Here is a 22,684-nt window from a genome sequence, read left to right on the forward strand (position 1 = left end):
TAAATGTGCAATGCTACAGTTAGGCACCAGTAGTGTGTAAACCAGCCAGAAGAGTCAGTCCACCCAAAAGTGATGTTTCAGATATAGGTAGTACATAATAATCTTATTGTTTAAACGGGCCTAATTACACCACTCTGCGCTAAATGGCCAATTAAGTTAATCAAACCTATATGCAATACACGTATACATATACGGTATGCAAATGACAGATGCCAAAGTAGAAGTATACAGTAGCCACTCAAACAAACAGACAAAATTTAGAGAGTCTTAATCCAAAACCAAAGTTTTGTGAAAATTCAAATACTTTAGCAGCGCTCCTGTCCATTAATTAAAAATGTGACCGGCATTCACAAGTAAATCCTATGAGACACAAACAGTATCACCCATTATCATACTATTTGTGGCTCATATGATTTACATGTGAATGCCGGACACATTTAAATTAATGGACAGGAGCGCTGCTAAAGTATTTGAATTAGAGGTCGACCGATATGGGTTTTTCTCTGGCCGATGCCGATATTTAGAAATCGCGGTGGCCGATGGCCGATATGTGATGCCGATTTTTTTGGGCCGATATATTAGGCCGATTTTTTTTTTTTTTTTCTTTTTTTTTCCCCCTTCATCTCATAAAATCTAACAGTTAGACCCCTTTCACACTGGGGCGTTTTTTTAGGCGTTTTTGGGCTAAAAATAGCGCCTGTAAAGTGCCTGTAAAACGGCTCCCCTGCAGTCTCAGTGTGATATCCCGAGTGCTTTCACACTGAGGCGATGCGCTGGCAGGATGTCTTTGGAGTGGTGTATACCGCTGCTCCACCATTCCTGCCCATTGAAATGAATACGCACCGCTGCCGAAGCGGCTGCAAAGCGTTTCGGCAGCAGCACTTCAGGGGCGCATTTAACCCCTTCCTCGGTCGCTAGCTGGGTTATAAGCGCCCCGCTAGCAGCCGAATAGCGCCACTAAAATGACGGTAAAGCGCCGCTAAAACTAATAGCGTTTTACCGTCAACGCCTGCCCGCTCCAGTGTGTAAGCAACCTTAAGTAATAAGTGATACAGAAATTTTTTTACATTTAAACATTTATTGAACAAAACAAACCTCCAATCAGTTCACTTGTATGTATAATTTAGATTAAAAAAAAAAAAATAACTATATCTTAAATATTAAATACACAAAAACAGGTAACCAAAACTTTTGGACGAAAAAAAATGGGCTAACTTTACTGCTTATTTTTTTTTTTTTAATTAGTGTATTTTATTTTAAAAAATTGCGTTTGAAAGACTGCTGCGCAAATACCGTGTGACATAAAATATTGCAACAACCGCTATTTTATTCCCTAGGGTCTCTGCTAAAAAAAAAATATATATAATGTTTGGGGGTTCCAAGTGATTTTCTAGCAGAAAATACAGAATTTTTACTTGTAAGCAACAAATGTCAAAAAAGATTTAGTCTTTAAATGGTTAAACTGAGAGCTTCTACACACAGTTCAGTCTATTGATAAAAGAACCCGAAGAGATACAAATGTATCTTCTTATCAGACTTGGCAGGCTGCCCAGAGGAGAGAAGAAAACTTCAGAAAACTTGCATTGACTTCTATTACAGAAGTCATTTGCAAGTCCCGATGAAGTTATAATCGGCTTTTTTTATCAGCACAATCTGCCGATGCCGATTAAGTAAAAAAAGCCAAATATCGGCCGATATATCGGTCGACCTCTAATTTGAATCTTCACAAAACTGTGGTTGTATAGGTAGTACATAATGGGCTGAGTCAGCCCTTTGATCTTGTACAGTATGTTTTGGATACTCCAGCAGAGTGCTCTGTTCCTGTCACTCATGTTTTGGGTGTTCCCATACACCTAGGTTGTTTCAGCTTCTTCTGTTGCATTCTCCATATTATACATAGGTAGTTCATTCCAGCATCTACAAAGAAAAACTTGAAGCAGTAATAAGCTCAAAAAGCAAAACAATATTACAGCTTACCAATTCTTAGATTTGATGGCTGCATTAGTTTTGTTTTTTAGGCTTTTATTTTGCCCTGGTGACCCAGCCAGTACTTCTGTTTTTCAGCAGAACAACCTGTCCTGCAGATGTAGCAGTAAATAAAATGAGACAAACAATTCAACTAGGCCCAAAACAACTAATCGATTATAAAAATTATAAAATAGTGGTCAACTATTTTTATGATCGATTAATTGGTCAGCCAATTAGTTGTACTGCATACAGAATGCATTTTTTTTTTTTATTTACATATCTGGAAATACAGTGAAGCACACATACTGCTTAGTACACCATCTATACATGTCAGTCAGTGCCTAAGAACTAGTGACTGTGAGGAGCAATGCCTCATGGGACATGTAGTCCTGGGCAGGAAGTGAGTAATTCTAAAAAGGCAGAAGTTTTTTTTACCTATCTATAGGGACAATCTATACTATAATTTGCAGCTTGCTATTGGGGCACTCTGAAGGCAGGAGGGGCCAGAAGCGTCAGTGAGGGACCCCACAAGAGGAGAATCAGGGCTGCTCTGTGCAAAACCATTACACAGAGCAGGCAAGCATAACATGTTTGATAGATATATACACATACACACACACACACTCACTATCTCACATAAGCGAGTACACCCCTCACATTTTTTGTAAATATATTATACCTTTTTATGTCACAACACTGAAGAAATTACACTTTGCTACAGTGTAAAGTAGTGAGAGTGCACAGCTTGTATAAGGCCCCTTTCACATGTGCGGATACGTATTCAGCCATCCGCTTGCTCAGCAGCGATCGCTCCGTTGATACCCGCTGAGCCCGTGGATGACAAGTCCATCTCTGCACACTGTGCAGAAATGGACCTGTCAGATCGACGCTCTCCTCTAAGGGGGGGGGGGGGGGGGTTAGGAGGTCAATCGGATGAAAACAGACCGCCTGGATGGTTTTCATCCAATTCGCCAGACGGATGGAAAATAGGGTTTCCATCCCTCTGGATTTAGCGGATCGGATGTCAGCAGACATGTCACCGCTGACATCCGTCGCTCCATACAGATGTATGGAGCGACCGTTCAGGTGCACCTGAAAAAACTGACAGGTGGATCTGCACTTGTGAAAGAGCCCTAACAGTGTAAATTTGTTGTCCCCTCAAAAGAACTCACACAGCCAATTAAAGTCTAAATTGCTGGCAACAAAAGTGAGTACACCACTAAGTGAAAATGTCCAAATTGGGCCCAAAGTGTGAATATTTTGTGTGGCCACCATCATTTTCCAGCACTACCTTAACCCTCTTGGGCATGCGATTCACAAGTTGCCAATGTTGTCTTCTTCCACTCCTCCATGACGACATTGCGGAGCTAGTAGATATTAGAGACCTTGCGCTCCTCCACCTTCCATTTAAGGATGCCCCACAGATGCTCAATAGGGTTTAGGTCTGGAGACATGCTTGGCCAGTCCATCACCTTTACCCTCAGGTTCTTTAGCAAAGCAGTGGTCGTCTTGGAGGTGTGTTTGAGGTTGTTATGTTTGAATACTGCCCTGCGGCCCAGTCTCCAAAGGGAGGGGGATCATACTCAGCTTCAGTACATGTTGGCATTCATGGTTCCCTCAATGAACTGTAGCTTCCTGGGGCGGCAGAACTCATGCAGCCCCAGACCATGAGTCTCCCACCACCGTGCCTGACTGTAGGCAAGACACACTCGTCTTTGTACTCCTCCTCTGGCTGCCACCACACACGCCTGACACCATCTGAACCAAATACGTTTATCTTGGTCTCATCGGACCACAGGATATGTTTCCAGTAAACCATGTCTTTAGTCTGCTTGTCTTCAGCAAACTGTTATGCCGCATACACACGGCCGGACTTGCGAACTGTCTAAACTCCATCGGCATTTGCGACGGAGAGATTTAGAACATGTTCTATATCTGAGTCTGTCGGAACTGCCGACAGAATAAGTCCGATGGGGCATACACACGGACGGAATGTCTGACCAAAAGCTCCCATCAGACTTTTTCTGTCAGAAAGTCTGGGCGTGTGTACGCGGCATTAGCTGGCTTTCTTGTGCATCATCTTTAAATAGGCTTCCTTCTGTGACCACAGCCATGCAGACCAATTTGATGCAGTGTGTGGCGTATGGTCTGAGCACTGACAGGTTGACCCCCCCCACCCCTTCAAACTCTGCAACAATGCTGGCAGCACTCATACGTCTAGTTCCCAAAGACAACCTCTGGATATGACACCGAGCATGTGCACTCAGCTTCTTTGGTCGACCATTTTTTTGGGCTTTTTTTCAGGTCCTCAGAGTTCTTTGCCATGAGGTGCCATGTTGAACTTCCAGTGACCAGTATGAGAGAGTGAGAGCGATAACACCAAATTTAATACACCTGCTCCCCAATTTACACCTGAGATCTTGTAACACTGACGAGACACATGACATCAGGGAGGAAAAATGGCTAATTGGGCCCAGTTTGGACAATTTCACTTAGGGGTGTACTCACTTTTGTTGCCAGCGATTTAGACATTATTGGCTGTGTGTTGAGTTATTTTGAGGGGCAGCAAACTTACACAGTTATACAAGATGTACACTCACTACAATGTAAAGTGTCATTTCTTCAGTGATGTCACATGAAAAGATAAAATATTTACAAAAATGTGAGGGTTGAACTCGCTTTTGTGAGAAAAAAAATATATATAATACACACACACACACACACACACACCGGGACTCACCTCCCACTGCAAAAATAAATACTTGTTTATTACTGATAGTGAAAGACACTCCTGCTGGAGTGAAAGATTAGTAAAGTCCTTTTTACTGGTGAAGGTGAATTCATCCTTTAAATTGCCAATGAATTAGCACGACAACTAGCATTGTCAGTAACTGCAGCCAGAGTATTTCTCTCAGTACAGATTCTACGTTCATTTTTTGTTTTGTTTTTTTAAATAGGGATAGGTTAAAACGTCATCTGTGTACTATTGGTGAGATTTCCCTTTGAGAGGTGTTCTAATACTTACCCATATTATCCAAACCTGAAAAAAAAAAAAAAAAAAAAAATACATAAATAAATTTAGATATATGTATGCTAAGCTACAATCTGTTTAGCTACCAGCTACCTCACTTTCCAAGATTTTCGCAACCAACAGGAAAAACAAGTTGGACAGCTATAAGGGAAAAAACCATAGCGTGGTGCCAGAGTTGTGATGATTCCATTTAACAAAAGGGTGGCTGATGGAATGTCAATATATCATCCGCTTGATACTTCTAAGCACAAACAAAATATGATAATAAAATAAATAAAGAAGTGGGGTTCTGAAAATAAGTGACACTTCTGCTCTTGCCCAATCCACCTGAACATCTTCTTCTCTCTTCACAGGTAAACCTGCGTTTATATCTCCACATACCTTAAAACTGAACATTGCATGACTGCAAAAAAGCTTATTGGGTAAATCTGTTTGTCACCACTGTTTCAACTCCATCTGTAGCCATGCTCACATTATTTCAATGTTTATTTAGCCATTAAGTCTTACCTAAATTATGGGTTGCCTTATCTTTACAATTTTGGCCTTTTAGTCCCCTTGCAGTTTGATTGTGGTGTGAAAGTTATGCCCTGCTAGCTGTGTTGCTAATATGCCCTCCTAATTGATTAATTGTCAGATTCAACCCACACCCAACACACAGTATAAAAACAAGGCCTTCCTTACGGGGGAACACATACAGGGGGCTGCACATACAGGGGTTCTTCCAAAGAAGTGGGGTTCTGAAAATAAGTGACACTTCTGCTCTTGCACTTCAGCGATTTGCACAAAGCAAACTATAAAAGACTGCAGGTGACCCCATTTCCAAATTTTATCATCTTCCTCCCTGAAACATGCACTCTTTACCTCTCCTCCTTTTCACAATTGCTGCCTCTCTCCTCAAACTCTCTTTTCTACATCCCTCTGCTCCACCCCACAACCTGTACATATCACCCTCACTTCTCCCCTCCCCCTATTACTGCACTCATCACCTCTTTCTAACTCTAAGCCCACTTGCTAACATACCCCCCAGGATACTGAAGCATGTCCCCTCATACAAATCATATTCTCATATTACCTCCCTCACTCTTCTGCTTCTCCTAATCGCTGGAGATATTTCCCCAAACCCTGGGCCCACTTTATTTAACTGTCCCCAACACACCCATCACCATCACCCTACACCCTCTGGCAGTAGTCGCAATCTACACAATTTAGTCTCCATTCCTCTTCTTGCCAACACCAGCCTCACTCTCTCCTGCGCCTTCTGGAACGCCCGCTCTGTCTGCAACAAACTCACTGCTGTTCATGACCTCTTTGTCACTAATTCCTTTAACCACTTCACATCCAGGCCATTTCTGACACTTCGCTCCTACATGTCAAAAATCATCATTTCTTTGCTATAAAATTAGATAGAACCCCCAAACATTATATATGTTTTTTTAGCAGAGACCCTAGAGAATACAATGGCGGTCATTGCAACTTTTTATCTTGCACGGTATTTGCGCAGCAATTTTTCAAACGCGTTTTTTTTGAAAAAAAAACAGTTTCATGCTTTAAAAAAAAACAAAACAGCAAAGTTAGCCAAATTTTTTTGCATTGTGTGAAAGATGAAGTTACGCCGAGTAAATAGATACCTAACATGTCATGCTTCAAAATTGCACACGCTCGTGGAATGGCGCCAAACTTTGGTACTTAAAAATCCCCATAGGCGACGCTTTAACATTTTTTACTGGTTACATGTTTTGAGTTACAGAGGAGGTCTAGGGCCAAAATTATTGCTCTTGCTCTAACGTTCGCGGCGATACCTCACATGTGTGGTTTGAACACCGTTTTCATATGTGGGCGGGACTTACGTATGCGTTCGCTTCTGCGTGCGAGCTCACGGGGACAGGGGCGCTTTAAAAATTTTTTTTTTTTTTTTTATTGTTAATTTTACTTAAAAATTTTTATTTTTACACTTTAAAAAATTTTTTTTTTTTTTGATCACTTTTATTCCTATTACAAGGAATGTAAACATCCCTTGTAATAGGAATATGAGACGATCAGTCCTCTTTACAGTGAGATATGGGGTCAATAAGACCCCACATCTCACCTCTAGGCTGGGAAGCCTAAAATCAAAAAAAAAAATAAAACGATCGCCGCTTCACAGCTGAAGCGGCGCCGTTTTTTTGAATGCAGAGGCCGGGCGTGACGTCATAACATCGCGCCCGGCCTCCTAACGATCATAGAGACTCCGGCGACCATCTGGTCCGCCGGAAATCTCTATGGTGAACATCCGGCGCCGGCAGATCCGCTATCCGACTCACCGATCGCTGAGGTGAGTCGGTAGTAGCACCGGAGGGCGGCGGGAGGGGGGGGACGTCCCCTCCCGCCGCCCGTAAGAACAATCAAGCGGCGGAACAGCCGCTATGATTGTTCTTATGGTGTACGGAATCGCCGGCTGAAAATGCCGGTATCTGAATGATGTCTGTAGCCTCAGACATCATTCAGATATAAGCCCCGAAATTCGAGGACGTCATATGACGTCCTCCGGATGTCAAGTGGTTAATCTACTTGCTCTCACAGAAACCTGGCTCCACGAATATGACACCCCTTCTCCTGCTTCCCTCTCCCAGGGTGGCCTTCACTGGACTCACTCCCCCAGGCCTAATGGACGCAAGGGAGGTGGAGTGGGATTCCTCCTATCCCCACAGAGCACCTTCCAGGTTATTCACCCTCCTCCCTCCTTTTCACTCTCATCATTCGAAGCCCACTGTATACGTCTATTCTCTCCCACTTCCCTAAGAATTGCTGTGATCTACCGGCCCCCTGGACCATTATCGACTTTCCTTGATGAGTTTTCTGCCTGGCTACCCTACTTTCTCTCTTCGGAAATTCCCACAATCCTTCTCGGTGATTTCAACATCCCTGCTAATATAAACATTCCTGCTACTTCTAAACTTCTTAGTCTAACCTCTTCATTTGACCTGAAGCAATGGGTACAGGCTTCTACTCACTCTGATGGCAACACCCTTGACCTTGTATTCTCCTACCTATGCACTCCAAACAATCCTTTTCCTCTCTCCGACCACCACCTTATTAGTTTCTCTCTCCCCCTGTCTTCCACCACCTTTCCCTCCAATCGCCTAACCGTCACCCGTAGAAACTTTCGCAACTTCAACTCCTCTCTCCTCTACTCTGCTACCGACCACCTCTATGACAAAATCTCCCCCCTGTCCTGCCCCAACCAAGCCATATCCATCTACAATAAATCTCTCTGTCCTCCACCCTGGACAAGCTCGCTCCCCTCACTACACGCAGAATCAGGCCTCGACCCCTACAACCCTGGCAAACAGATGACACTAAAATTCTCAAAAAACGTAGTCGCGCTCTTGAGCGTCTGTGGCACAAGACTAATGCCGCGTACACACGGTCGGACTTTTCGTCTACAAAAGTCAAACGGACGCCGACGGACTAAAGCTGGCTGGTAATCCGATCGTGTGTGGGCTTCTCCGGACTTTCAGCAGACTTTTTCAGCCTCAAATCCGACGGACTTTAGATTTGAAACATGCTTCAAATCTTTACGTCGTAACTACGACGGACCCCGAAATCCGCTCGTCTGTGTGCTAGTCCGACGGACAAAAACCCATGCTAGGGCAGCTATTGGCTACTGGCTATGAACTTCCTTATTTTAGTCCGGTGTACGTCATCACGTACGAATCCGTCGGACTTTTGTGTGGTCGTGTGTAGGCAAGTCCGTTTGTTAGAAAGTCTGCTGCAAGTCCGCCGAAAGTCTGTCGGACTTTTGTAGACGAAAAGTCCGACCGTGTGTACGCGGCATAAGTCTCTCAAAGACTTCAACCAATACAAATCTGCCCTCCAAAAATACTATTCTTTCCTCCACACTGCCAAGCAAACCTATTTTACAACTCTTATTAATACCTTCTCATCCAATCCCCGTAAACTCTTCTCTACCTTCAACTCTCTACTTTGTCCTCCACCGCCTCCCCCCACTGATTTACTCACTGCCCAGGAAATCGCTAATCACTTCAAAAACAAGATTGATACAATCCGTGATGAAATCTCCACTCTACAGGTATCTCCCCCAGCTAAGACCCCATGTCAACAGATACAACTGACACTACCTCTATTCAAATCTACTACTCCAGATGAAGTTGCTAAACTCCTTTCTATCACCCACCTAACTACCTGTCCCCTGGACCCTGTTCCCTCTCAAATGCTACGGTCACCCTCTGACCCCATCCTACACTCTCTAACCCACATCTTCAATCTCTCCCTCACCTCTGGCGTCTTCCCCAATGCTCTAAAACATGCAGTGGTCACTCCCATACTCAAAAAACCATCCTTGGACCCTACCAATCTTGACAACCTACGCCCTATCTCCTTGCTCCCCTTTTCCTCTAAACTCCTTGAACGCCTGGTTTACAACCAACTGAGTGACCACCTCATTAAAAACAACCTTCTTGATCCCCTTCAATCTGGATTTCGCCCTCAACACTCCACAGAAACTGCTCTTTTAAAACTCACAAATGACCTACTAACTGCAAAAACCAACGGACACTATTCTGTACTCCTACTTCTGGACCTTTCAGCTGCCTTTGACACGGTTGACCACCCCCTCCTCCTCAAAAAACTTCACTCCATCGGTCTCCGTGACTGTGCTCTTCAGTGGCTCTCATCCTACCTATCCCAACGCACCTTCAGTGTCACTTACAATTCTACTTCCTCCACTCCTCTTCCCTTCTCTGTCGGGGTCCCCCGAGGTTCTGTTCTTGGACCTCTTTTATTTTCAATCTACACCTCTTCCCTGGGTCAGCTGATAGCCTCTCATGGCTTTCAATATCATTTCTATGCTGATGACACACAAATCTATCTCTCCACCCCTCAACTCACTCCATCAGTCTCTTCACGCATCACTAACTTACTAACTGACATATCTGTATGGATGTCACACCACTTCTTCAAACTCAACTTGTCCAAAACTGAGCTTATAATATTTCCTCCCCCACGTGCCTCTTCCCCTGACTTCTCTGTCAAGAGCAATGGCAAAACCATCCACCCGTCCACACATGTCAGGGTGCTAGGTGTTATCCTAGATTCTGAACTCTCCTTTCAGCCCCACATCCAATCACTTTCCAAAGCTTGCCGCCTCAACCTCCGCAACATCTCTAAACTACGTCCCTTTCTAACCAGTGAAACTACAAAGCTCCTGATTCACTCCCTGGTTATCTCTCGCCTTGACTACTGCAACTCCCTCCTCATTGGCTTACCTTTAAATAGACTATCCCCCCTTCAGTCCATCATGAATGCTGCTGCCAGACTCATCCACCTTACAAACCGATCAGTGTCTGCTACCCCTCTCTGCCAATCCCTCCATTGGCTGCCACTCGCCCAACGAATTAAATTCAAAATACTAACAATAAGTTTCAAAGCCATCCACAACTGTGCCCCCAGCTACATCACTAACCTAGTCTCAAAATACCAACCTAAACGCCATCTCCGTTCCTCCCAAGATCTCCTGCTCTCTAGCTCCCTCATCACCTCCTCCCATATCCGCCTCCAGGACTTCTCCCGAGCCTCGCCCATCCTCCGGAATTCCCTACCCCAATCTGTCAGACTGTCTCCAAATGTATCCACTTTTAGGCGATCCCTGAAGACTTTCCTCTTCAGAGAAGCCTATCCTGCCTCCATCTAACAACTGCATTATTTTCTCCATTAGCTCATCCCCCACAGCTATTACCCTTTTGTATAACTTGACCCTCCCTCCTAGATTGTAAGCTCTAACGAGCAGGGCCCTCTGATTCCTCCTGTATTGAATTGTATTGTACTGTCTGCCCTAATGTTGTTGTAAAGCGCTGCGTAAACTGTCGGCGCTATATAAATCCTGTATAATAATAATAAAAATTAAAAATAAATAAATTAAAATTAGAAACACAGCAACCCAATTAATGTTTAAACCTAACATCAATCACATCCCTGTTGATTGCACCTCCACATTTCTATTGCACCATTCTTGTCATTGTAGATGCGGTTTCAATTTTCAAAATCCAAAACCAGTCCTCATTTGACAAAACAGGTCAAATTTTTTCAAAACTCACACTTCTACACCACATGGGTGCCTCCTTTGCACCATGACTGAGCCACACTGCGGTTGTCTGGAATACTTGCACTGTTGGCACTCCTTGCGAACTGGAGATTGGGAACCACTAAAAGTTATCCCCAGCAAACAGCACTGCTATACACAAATTCAGGGCCACAGAACAAAGGATAAGCAGCAACAAAACTCAAAAAGTTTGAAAGAATAGGTGAACATATATATTAGTTTACACTTACAAAAAAAGGCAACTGGCACAGTGCCACTTTAAGATTGGTAGCTAGACTTTGCACAGGCATGGTCAGATCACCAAATACATTTCTACAGAAGCAAATCAGCAGCAAAGATTGGGTGTGTATGTTAAAGAAGAATTACCCCTGGTCTTGCAAAAAGTGAACAGCAACAAGTACTGTAGTTGCGTTGCATTTACAAAACACATTTACCAGGCCATGAAGTCCAGCGCTGTCTTCTGAGAACCTGAACTCGTCAGGTTCAGTGCCTCCATCTGGGATTTGGGGGTCCGTTGCAACTTTTTGGATATGTGAGAACCAGTGCGCAAAACCACAATATGAGTAAAGGATTAGTAAAACTGACGGTAAAATACCCGATGGAGAGCCGCTCACATAGATAGGTTCACTCAGTTCCCCAAAAAACAACTAAAAAGTAAAAATATGTGGCGCTATTCCATCAATCAGTAACAGTACAAAGTGTGGTAAAGTGGGCAGAGTATAATCCACCTCGTGTGGTAATATGCCAAGCAAACGTGAATGGCCACGGATTGATGCCACCATACAAAAATGGATCAAATAAAAGCGGATGCACTTCTGCGATAAGAAAAATATATATAAGCAATTAAATAGAAAGTGCCACAGTGCTAGATGAGATAAACAATCACCCCTCAATAGGTGAAAGAAAAATCTGCAGATATGGACAAATGACTTCCCAAGTGAATGCTCACAACCAAAATTCATATATAAAGTGAAAGCAATTAGATGTAAAGTGACTCAGTGCTTAATGAAATATAACTGTGAATAAGAAAAATACCTTCCCAAATAAATTGCTCACAACCAAAATTCATACACAAGTGATGCCGGTGACTCAAAATTAATCGCTAAACATAAATAATAATAAATAATGACGCTGATACAGAATAAATAAAGTCACTTCTTCTAAGTGAGCTAAAAAATGTATCTAGGCAGTGATAAAGTGACATATAGTGCAGTATAATATTTTATACTGCACTATATGTCACTTTATCACTGCCTAGATACATTTTTTAGCTCACTTAGAAGAAGTGACTTTATTTATTCTGTATCAGCGTCATTATTTATTATTATTTATGTTTAGCGATTAATTTTGAGTCACCGGCATCACTTGTGTATGAATTTTGGTTGTGAGCAATTTATTTGGGAAGGTATTTTTCTTATTCACAGTTATATTTCATTAAGCACTGAGTCACTTTACATCTAATTGCTTTCACTTTATATATGAATTTTGGTTGTGAGCATTCACTTGGGAAGTCATTTGTCCATATCTGCAGATTTTTCTTTCACCTATTGAGGGGTGATTGTTTATCTCATCTAGCACTGTGGCACTTTCTATTTAATTGCTTATATATATTTTTCTTATCGCAGAAGTGCATCCGCTTTTATTTGATCCATTTTTGTATGGTGGCATCAATCCGTGGCCATTATTCACGTTTGCTTGGCATATTACCACACGAGGTGGATTATACTCTGCCCACTTTACCACACTTTGTACCGTTGCAACTTTTTGTTTCAGTACAACTGGTCCCCTACTGTGCACGTGCAAAATCTGGACTGCAGGGGGACTGGTACCTGCTGGAAAAAAAAAAAAAAAAAAAAAGTACTCTTACAAAAGAGCACTATAAAAAAAAAAAAAAAAAAAAAAAAAGGAATGCTGAAACGGTTAAAAAAGATTGGGGGTTAACTATTTCATTCAAAGCTTAAGAGTTCAAATATTAAAAATGATTTAACCTTATGAGACTTTAGTGACTGGGTTTTAGGGCTGCAACCAACGATTATTTTCATAACAGATTAGTTCGCCTATATACACCACCAAAAAAAAAAAAAAAAAAAAGGGTGGTGTATAATTTAGTTAATATGTAAAATAAAAAAAAAAAAAAAAAAGGCAATTTATTCTTAAATATCTATATGCATTCGTTAAATTTTCTAATGGGCGTTCATTTTCAACTACAGTGACGGGAAAATTTGGAAATAATAGGAAACTTCTTGGTCAAAAAGGAATTTTCAGACAGTGTATGTAGTTTTCGATCAGAAATTACATTTTAAAAACAAGAGAAAATTTTGAACATTCATTTTGCGTTTTTGCATTTTTTGGCCAATTTGTTGTTGGGCAGAAAAAAATAAATAAATAAAAATAAATAAACAAATTGCTGAAAAAACTCATTACATGCTTTTCTGCAGCTTCTCCATTTTAGTATATAGAACCATTTTGCGTTGACCCTTTCCAAATACGCAGCAGCTGAAAAAAAAAAAAAAAAACACCACACACAACACACATAGCTGTGAACCAGGTCTAAGACGTTTAGTAACATAATGGGGTAAAAAAAAAAAAAAAAAAAAAAAAGGGGAGCAGATAATCACTATTGTAAGGGGTTCATTTTTTTTTACTGTAAAACTGTGAGTTCTAAGTAAAAAAGTTAGTAATATTTACAGTATCGATTTGCTCTTTTTGTACTAAAAAGGGCTCGTGTTACCTTTTAACCCCATTATGTTACTGGCCGATTAAGCGATTATGAAAATAGTAATCAATTTCATAATTGATTAGATGTCGATTAAACGATTAGTTGTTACAGCCCTACTGGATTTACATATGCTATAGGCTTCGTTTAGACCGATTTTGCTGTTTGAAGCATGATTCTCTTTTGGACCACACTTTAGACAGTAATAGACAGGCAGTGAGGAGCCACTGTAATGCGTTCCTACCTCCCCTAATTACAGAATAATCGAGGTTCCAAGGTAGCTGCAGCAGGGCACTCTTTACTTGAATTGGGTGTATAATACCTGCCCGCAGCACATGTACCCCCCGGGCGCTGGCACAACAGCAACAGGGGAAACTGTAAAAAAACAGCACAACCATTGGGGTTTTACTAACCCTCAATCACAAGTGTAAATGAGGCCCTAAAATAAAAAGACAAAATTTTACCAAACTGACATACATGATAAACACGTACGGTAAGCAGTTACACAAAAATGTGCGCCTCTTGTACACTTTTCTTATTCAAGTAATGGTAAACCAAGAATAAAAAAGCATGGTCGATTATACAGCTTCTACTAACTACTGAGGTACAAAGTCCAAGACACACAATGCAGCATTCGTTGGCACTTATTTGAAATGTCACAATCATTTGCCATACAGCTTAATGTGTTTGTAAATTTCAGACATGAAATATGAACAAAGCATATCTCCCCCCCCCCCCTATAGTGTGTCTCAATTAAAAGCACTAAGTGTCACTTTTGTCTACTGCATCGTTCTTCTGCCATCAGCATGAATCACTTCTGACAAGTTTTCCTGACACCAAAAGAAAAATGGTGACATCAATGGTAACTGTCAGTCTCTGTTTGAATGTTATTTTAAGTAAAGATAGTAGCATGACTAAGCAAAAGAAAAATGGCTTCTGTGGCTTACGACTAAGCCTTATTGTATTGGGGATCCTTTCATAAGGGCAGCCAGTCGGCAGTAAAAACAGATCTGCGCTTTTACTGCCCCTAGCTGCCCACCTGCAAGAGGACACGGAGTACACACTTTGTCATTGCCAAAATGCTTTGCATCGCGATGCAGCCATTTTAATATTAGTTGCTTTATTTATTGTGAGGCAGTTCCGCAAAAAACGAAAAAAATAAACTTCAGTGCACATAACACTTACATGCATAACTATCTTATACATAAATACAGCTCTTCTTCGTGGCCGGTTCACTGGTCCAACAAGCACTCTGACTTGGAGAGCACAAGCCGCATGACATGTCAAAATCAATGGTTCCCTATGAGAGCCGTCTTAACTGGTCCAACTTTTAAAAACACTGCACTACTTTGGTCTGACTTGGGTCCGATTTCAGCCCATTCAATTTAATTGAAGTCGCTTTCAAGTCAGATCAGCCTCTCAACTGATCCGACTTGTGACATGCAACTTGTGCTCAGAGAAAATAAATAAAATGGGGTTTGGGGGTTTGTCGTCTCTCTCCTCCCCCCCCCACCTTTTGTTTCTGTAAATTTGGCGTGAGATTTCTAACGCAAAGGAATTGTTTTGATTGGTCAAAGGTCAAGTTACAATCATTTCAACGTCGGATCACGTTCATTGAAGTCAGACCTGAAGTTGCAGGGCAAAGTCAGAACGCAAGTTGTGCAATTTTCGTGTCAGATCAATGTGAACATGGCCTTAGCATTGCTGAAATACTAACCTATGCTGAGACACTGCAACTTGCCATGTGGCTGGCTGCTATGCTTTTCTACCAAAAAGCACTCAATGTATAATAGTATAAAGTATGTCAGATAAGTGCTTTAAAGCGGAGTTCCACACAAAAATGGAACTTCCGCTTTTCGGAACCCTCCCTCCCTCCGGTGTCACATTTGGCACCTTTCAGAGGGGAGGGGGTTGCAGATACCTGTCTAAGACAGGTATTTGCATCCACTTCCAGCATAGACTCCCACGGGAGTCTATGCCTCTTCCTGTCCCTCTGCGCTGTCTCCTGGGAAACACACAGCTCCCAGGAGAGAGCGGGGACCAGTTACAATGAGCAGCGCGACTCACGCATGCGCAGTAGGGAACCGGGAAGTGAAGCCGCAACGCTTCACTTCCTGATTCCCTCACCTAGGATGGCGGCGGCAGCTGCCGAGAATCGAGCGGGTTATCGGCATCAGCTGCCGACATCGCAGGTGGCTTTAGGTGGACTCCCTCTTTAAGTCTGCCAATAACAAAATGATGTTTAAACTTTAATGGTTTTTTAGACCAGCACCCTCTTGTGGTGTGATGTGTCCCAGGAGATTGCGAGTCAAGCGAAGTGGGAGGGCATACCTGCCATAAATGGGTTCCTGGTCTCAGCAAAAAAGGGATGGAGGGAGAAGGCGAATGAGTGGAATTTCCCTTATTAGGCGAAGTTCCAATTTAAGCAACTTCTGTGGCTGGTATTTATTGGGTTGATAACACATCCTGAGGCAACAATTTAGTGCCCTTCTCTCCTTCCTTTCAACTTCTGGGGCTGGTCGCAGGCAGAGGATGAAGCCTTGGGGGAGTGAAGTACAAGGTGATTGAAAGTGTATTTTACTGATACCCTAGACCAGCGATGGAGAACCTTGGCACCCCAGATGTTTTGGAACTACATTTCCCATGATGCTCATGTACTCTGCAGTGTAGTTGAGCATCATGGGAAACGTAGTTCCAAAACATCTGGAGTGCCAAGGTTCGCCATCACTGCCCTAGACCAAAACCAGCATTTAATCTTTGCAATGCAGAGGGGGAGCCTCACTGGAAGGTGTTTTTTGATTTTCTTAAATTTGCCCCAAAGTTTAGCTTTAACCAAAAATGCTGCTAAAATATGACTGGCTTAGTTTTCAGTTTCCATCTGAAATTTGTCTCAGAAGATCAAATAAACTGTAGATAAAGAACCAAATATGTCCGTTTTCCATGCTAAAACTACTATGCCTGTCTAAGGCTACACACACACAGCTTCTGGAAGCATTTTTTTAATGCCTCTGAACACAGCTCTATATTAGCCAATGTGTTTATGCACATGAAAACAAGGCAGATCGACATTCTGTCAGTAAGGAAGGCATGCATCCTGATCTATGCCTTCCCCTAGTAAAAGGCACCTCCAGCCACTACAGTAAAACCAGAAAGGCACACAGTTAACCCCTTCCCAGCCAGTGTCCTTAGTACAGTGACAGTGCATCATTTTAGCACTGATCACCGTAATGTCAGTGGTCTCCCCCCATAAAATAAAAAATAAATAAAAACACATTTAAAAAGAGTGTCAAAAGTGTCAGTGTCCAATTTGTCCACTGCAATATTCCGCTAGAAGTTGCTGTTGCCGCTATTACATAGTTAAAATAAATAAATGAAAATTGCATAAATATATCCCATAGTTTGCAGACGCTATAACTTTTGTGCAAACCAATCAATATATGCTTAGGATTTTTTTTTACCAAAAATATGTAGCAGAATACATATTAGCCTACATTGAGGAAGAAATTTGATTTCATCAATATTTTTTATTGGATAGGTTTTATTAGCAGAAAGTAAAAAAAAAAAAAACGTTTTTTTTTTCAAATCGTCATTCCTTTTATGTTTATAGCACAAAAAAATGTAAAACCGCAGAGGTGATCAAATACCACCAAAAGAAAGCTTCTATTTGTGGGGAAAAAAAAAAAAGACACACATTTTATTTGGGTACAGCATCACACGGCCGAACAATTGTCAGTTAAATTAACAGTGCCATATCGCAAAAAAAATGGCCTGGTCAGAAAGGGGGGAGGGGGGTAAATCTTCCGGAGCTGAACTGATTATACAGTATATCTATTTTAGTCATCTGCTGCAATATTTATATTTAGAGAGAGTGTATATATGGTTTCTTTATTTGTAAATAGACCAGATTTAACAAGTGGTATTCAACAGATCGTCATGTGGTAACATAAGAGTTATTTCAGACTTCCACCTGTATTGAGACAGGTAGGGGACTCCTATATCAGATGACAAGCTATCTCTTCCTGCATTGAAACTGCAACAGCAATTTTTAACAAGGTACTGCTTGATTGTGAAAGATGAAACTAAATGTCCAAAAATGTAGTTATGCATGCACCTCACACAGCTACAATCTGTTCATAATTTTAAATGCTGCACTCCCCAAGCTGAGCTGAATGAGCAAGAAAAGAAAAGATCTAAAAAGTTACATTAGTTCTGTTCAAATCAAGTAGCTACATGAACGGCAAGCCCTGTGTATCAAGTCACTTCCCCAACAGTAATAGATGTGCTAACAATGAACAAGCACCTGCCCACACACGGGACATGAATGTACACTTCCTGGACAGCATGACATTGTAAAAAAATACATCAATCAGGCCTATAAGATATCTGAACCGATAAGAAATTATAAAAAGGAGGGAAAAGTTTCCTCTAGGAATCTATATCACAAATCCATGGGGGTCATCCGTTGTAGTTTAACATTAAACCTGAGTGTACATATTTGTCCCTGTAGAAGATGTACCTATGAAGCACCTGCTGTGAAATGTATCCATACACCTGGAAAAGCCTCAGGCAAAATAACTCGCTGCAAGACGAACACTTTGTAAGTGATCCACCTGATGCCTCCCTAGTGTACATTATGACCTATTTCTAGCTCCATCGTGACCAAGCCGCAAAATTAAATCTACCAGTTTAAAGGCAAATATGTCCTATTGTCACACTGATTGGCATTCTTTTCTTATATGATAAAAATCAAATCATGAAAAGAATAGTTTACTAACTCATTGAAGCCTGGTTCACACCTATGCAGGGTGCAGTTTGTATATTGCAGGTGCATTTTGTGTTTTTTCAATCCATTGAAGTCTATAGAACAAAAAAAAAAAAAAAAAAAACACAACACCTGGCCCTTTCCATAAAATGCACAGGATGTGAACTACATCCATAGGAAACCATGTTAAATGGACTGTAGTGTGTTTCCACAAAATTGAAAATGCACACACAAAAAAATAAATAAATAAATAAATAAAAAAAAAAAAAACACACACAACCATAGGTGTAAACCAGACCTTAGGATAAATAAACTAGGCAGCATGCAAAAGAAATGCAGCCTATCTTCCTGTATAAATCTACAGCAAAAAAGTTGCAGTGTCTACATAGGGTGTATGGAGTGTCATAGCAACCCATCACATTGGTTAATGGTTATGACTAAAGCAAACTGAAAACTGATTGACTGTTCCGAGTGGGGTGAAGCTGGCCATAGACATCAGACAGAGAAGTCAGATCAGGCAAACCCATGGTGTATTTTGTCATAAACAGAACTATTGAGTCATAGGAAAAGAGACCAAGAGGGAAACTGTCACTTCATCTCTAGGAGAGCCATTACCATACCCTCTGCACAGAACCACTGAGCATTGTATGAAATAATAATTCATAAAATGCATTTAAGAAACAGCTTAAAAAAATTATTTGTAAAATATACATACAAAAATTTATTTTCTTCAAAAAATTAATGATTACGTTGAATATAAATAATATAATGAATACGAATGTAACACAATTTTGTATATCCAATAATTTTTTTGGGTAATAGATAAAAAAAAAAAAAAAAAAAAAAAAAAGCCTATTTTGTTATCGGTATCAAGGAAGATTTATTTTCGGTATCGTCCCCAAAAAACCCATTCGGTGCATTATATATATATGCAAAAGGCGGCAACGAATTAGTTAAACTGCTCAAAATTTTGCACAGAAAAGAAAAGAAAATGATTTACATGCTACGTTGCTCTGGGGTGTATGACTGTAGTAAAATATTTTGCAAGGACAGGGAGGCCAGCAGGCACATATAGGCCAGGGCAGCCAGTGACAGGACAGAGCAGACATCAATAGGACATGTCAGCCACTAGACTAGGCACAGCAATTGCTAAAAGGAAAAAGTGGACACCCATTTGACAGGGCATCTAGAAGGCACCACACAAAACATGGGAGCCAGTAGGCACAAACAGACCACAGGAGCCACCAACAAGACAAAGTAAGCAAAGGGCACAACACAGACTGGGCACTAAGGCCTCATGTACACTGTTGTGGGTAAACAGACGTTCAGAGGCAGTTGGATGCTTTTGTTCAGCTACCCCTGAACTCATCCAATGTTACCTCATGTGTACATGTACACTGGTTCATTTACTGTCGTTTTTAGGCAGTTGCGTTTATAGGCTTTTCTTTGAAGGCAAAACAACGAGTTCAGACACCGAAGTTTCAGAAGTGGCAACTCGCATTTAGCCGCTTTTTGTTTACAGGTGTTTTTCATTTTTGGCTATTTTAAAAAAAAATAAAATAAAAAAATTCTTTTTCAAACACTTCTAAACGCAAATGGGGCATGTAAACGCAGCAAAACGGATGTTTTATACATGGGTTACTATCTGTCAAGTTAAATCATTCAGGAGAGGTTGTATAAACGTCCCGTGTACATTAAGCCTAGCAGGACACAGTGGCAAAGTAGGCACCCACTGGGCAGAACAGCCTCCGACAGGACATAGTAGGTAGCCACAGTACACGTCAATCAGTGGGCACCCACAGGATAGGGCCAAGCATGCACCCACAAGACAGGGCAGAGAGGCTGGTAAGTACATGGAAGCTGCCCACCTAAAGGCAGCCTCTGAAGGGGCAGTCACTGGGCACCCCCCAGGTCAGGACAGTCATTAAGTAGCCCCCAGGTCAGTACAGTCATTAAGTAGCCCCCAGGACAGTCAGTAGGTACCCCCAGGACAGGACAGGAAGTAGGTACCCCCAGGACAGGAAGTAGGTACCCCCAGGACAGTCAGGACAGGGCCAAGCATGCACCCACAAGACAGGGTAGAGAGGCTGGTAGGCACCCACTTAAAATCAGCCTGTGATGGGGCAGAGCAGACATGCAAAGGGCAAGACAGTAAGTGGGCACACACACAGTGAGTACCCAAAAGACAGGGCAAAATAAATTAGGCACCTACAAAACAATGCAGTCAATAGGTATTTTCAGGAAAAAGCAGGTACCTACTGACAGGACATGGAAGCTGCCCCCCTAAAGGCAGCCTCTGACGGGGCAGTCACTGGGCACACCCCAGGACAGGTCAGGAAGTAGGTACCCCCAGGACAGGTCAGGAAGTAGGTACCCCCAGGACAGCACAGGAAGTAGGTACCCCCAGGACAGGACAGTCACTAGGTACCCCCAGGACAGGACAGTCACTAGGTACCCCCAGGACAGGACAGTCACTAGGTACCCCCAGGACAGGACAGTCACTAGGTACCCCCAGGACAGGACAGTCACTAGGTACCCCCAGGTCAGGACAGTCACTAGGTACCCCCAGGTCAATGTAGAATAGATGTGAAATGTAGTAGAAGTGAATGGAATGCCAGCCGTCCAATCAGGGCTGACTTCCTCTCCTGACTCACCAGGTTGAACACGGTGTCCACCAGGTCTCTGGTGCTGACTTCCCCGACCTCCAGCAATCCAGTGAGCACAGCGAACTTCATGCGGATCCCTCGTATGGGCACTCCTGGGCCTAGAGCCATGGCTCCCCCGGGGTCAGGGCCCTCTGCTGGCGTTCTCCTCTCATCACCTGTTGTCTGCACCTGTCTCTCCTGGCTGGACATGGCTCGGTGCCGGAGCACACAGGGCCCGTCGTGCCTGGGTAAGAAGGGAGCGAGCTCACAGAGTCTCCTGTGCTGGCAAAGCTGGGCAGACAAGCTGACCGGCACCGTCCTCAGTACACCGACAACTCCTCCTGTCAGGTGCGCCCTCACCAACCCCCCACTCGCTCGCTGCAGCGTCCTAGGAAGTGGCAGCACGTCTCCGCCCTCCGTGCCATACTATTGGTGGCTGTCACTACTGTCCAGCACACCATTGGATGCCAGTCGCGGGCTCTTAGCAGAGCCTAGCTCCTATTGGTACACCGTGTTCCTGTACTCCTAGCAATGTGATTGGACGGGGTTGTGCGCCGCAGAGACCCCTCCTATTCGCAGGTAGAAGGAATGGCATCACAGTGGAGGGGAGCCGGCTGGTCAGCCTCACCTGGCGCCATGTGAGCCGGGGCCACCGGGGATGGGGCGGGGCCACAGTAGGCCGCCATCTCTTCACACATAGCTGGGAGGGCGCCGTATGGATTGCAATAGGATTAAATGTGCTTTGCTAAAGCACTGTGTATTATAAACAATTGTGTTTTATAAATCAGCATTTTCATGTAGGAAAACGTTTTTGAACACATAAGCAAGAAAAATGAATGTATGGAAACGAGCTGCTTTTAAAAAACAAAGTTCAGTATGCTGCATTTTTTTGCACACAGGCCACAACACACCGCCAAGCCATAAGGATGCAATATATAAACAACAATATAGTAGCTAAGGATTAATGGAGGAACATATAGATACAAGGAAAACACTACGTATAGAAAAAACATGAATTTTATTATAACATTCAATAAAAACACAAAACAAGCAATAAAATACAAAATTTAGGGTTCAAGTAATTGTTCAGATCCAATACAATCCAGATGTAGACTCAACGCGTTTCAATCTTCAAGAGTACATGTGAATAATCTTTAAAAGATATAACATGTATATTATAAACACCCTTAATAATTGGAAACACTCATTGTGTATAATATACATGCTATATCTTTTAAAGATCATTCACATGTATTCCTGAAGAAGATCTATCGAAACGCGTTGAGTAAACGAGCCCTCATCCTTTGTTGCATCTCAGTGCTGCTGACCTCTTCAAAGCCTCTTTACAGCCACTTCCTGACACACGTGCTCCCACCGGTCCAGCTGTGCGGTTATTCGTTACAGCACAAGCCGATCCTGGCCAATGATTTATGGCCGTAACCCGCTGAGCAAATGACAGAACAGA

General features: G+C 42.4%; 1 protein-coding gene across 1 annotated transcript in view; it reads right to left on the reverse strand.

Moving 5' to 3' along the window:
- The window catches only part of LRBA (LPS responsive beige-like anchor protein), a 1,038,582-nt gene extending 1,016,931 nt beyond the window's left edge, over nucleotides 1-21,651 (reverse strand). The window contains exon 1 of the mRNA XM_073604899.1: nucleotides 21,229-21,651. Coding sequence (XP_073461000.1) covers nucleotides 21,229-21,429 — 201 coding nt within the window. The 5' untranslated portion in view covers nucleotides 21,430-21,651. The remainder of the gene's footprint in view (nucleotides 1-21,228) is intronic.
- Between the last annotated feature and the right edge of the window lie 1,033 nt (nucleotides 21,652-22,684).

Source organism: Aquarana catesbeiana, linkage group LG01, assembly GCF_042186555.1.
Source record: "Aquarana catesbeiana isolate 2022-GZ linkage group LG01, ASM4218655v1, whole genome shotgun sequence".
In the NCBI taxonomy this organism is placed as follows: domain Eukaryota; kingdom Metazoa; phylum Chordata; class Amphibia; order Anura; family Ranidae; genus Aquarana; species Aquarana catesbeiana.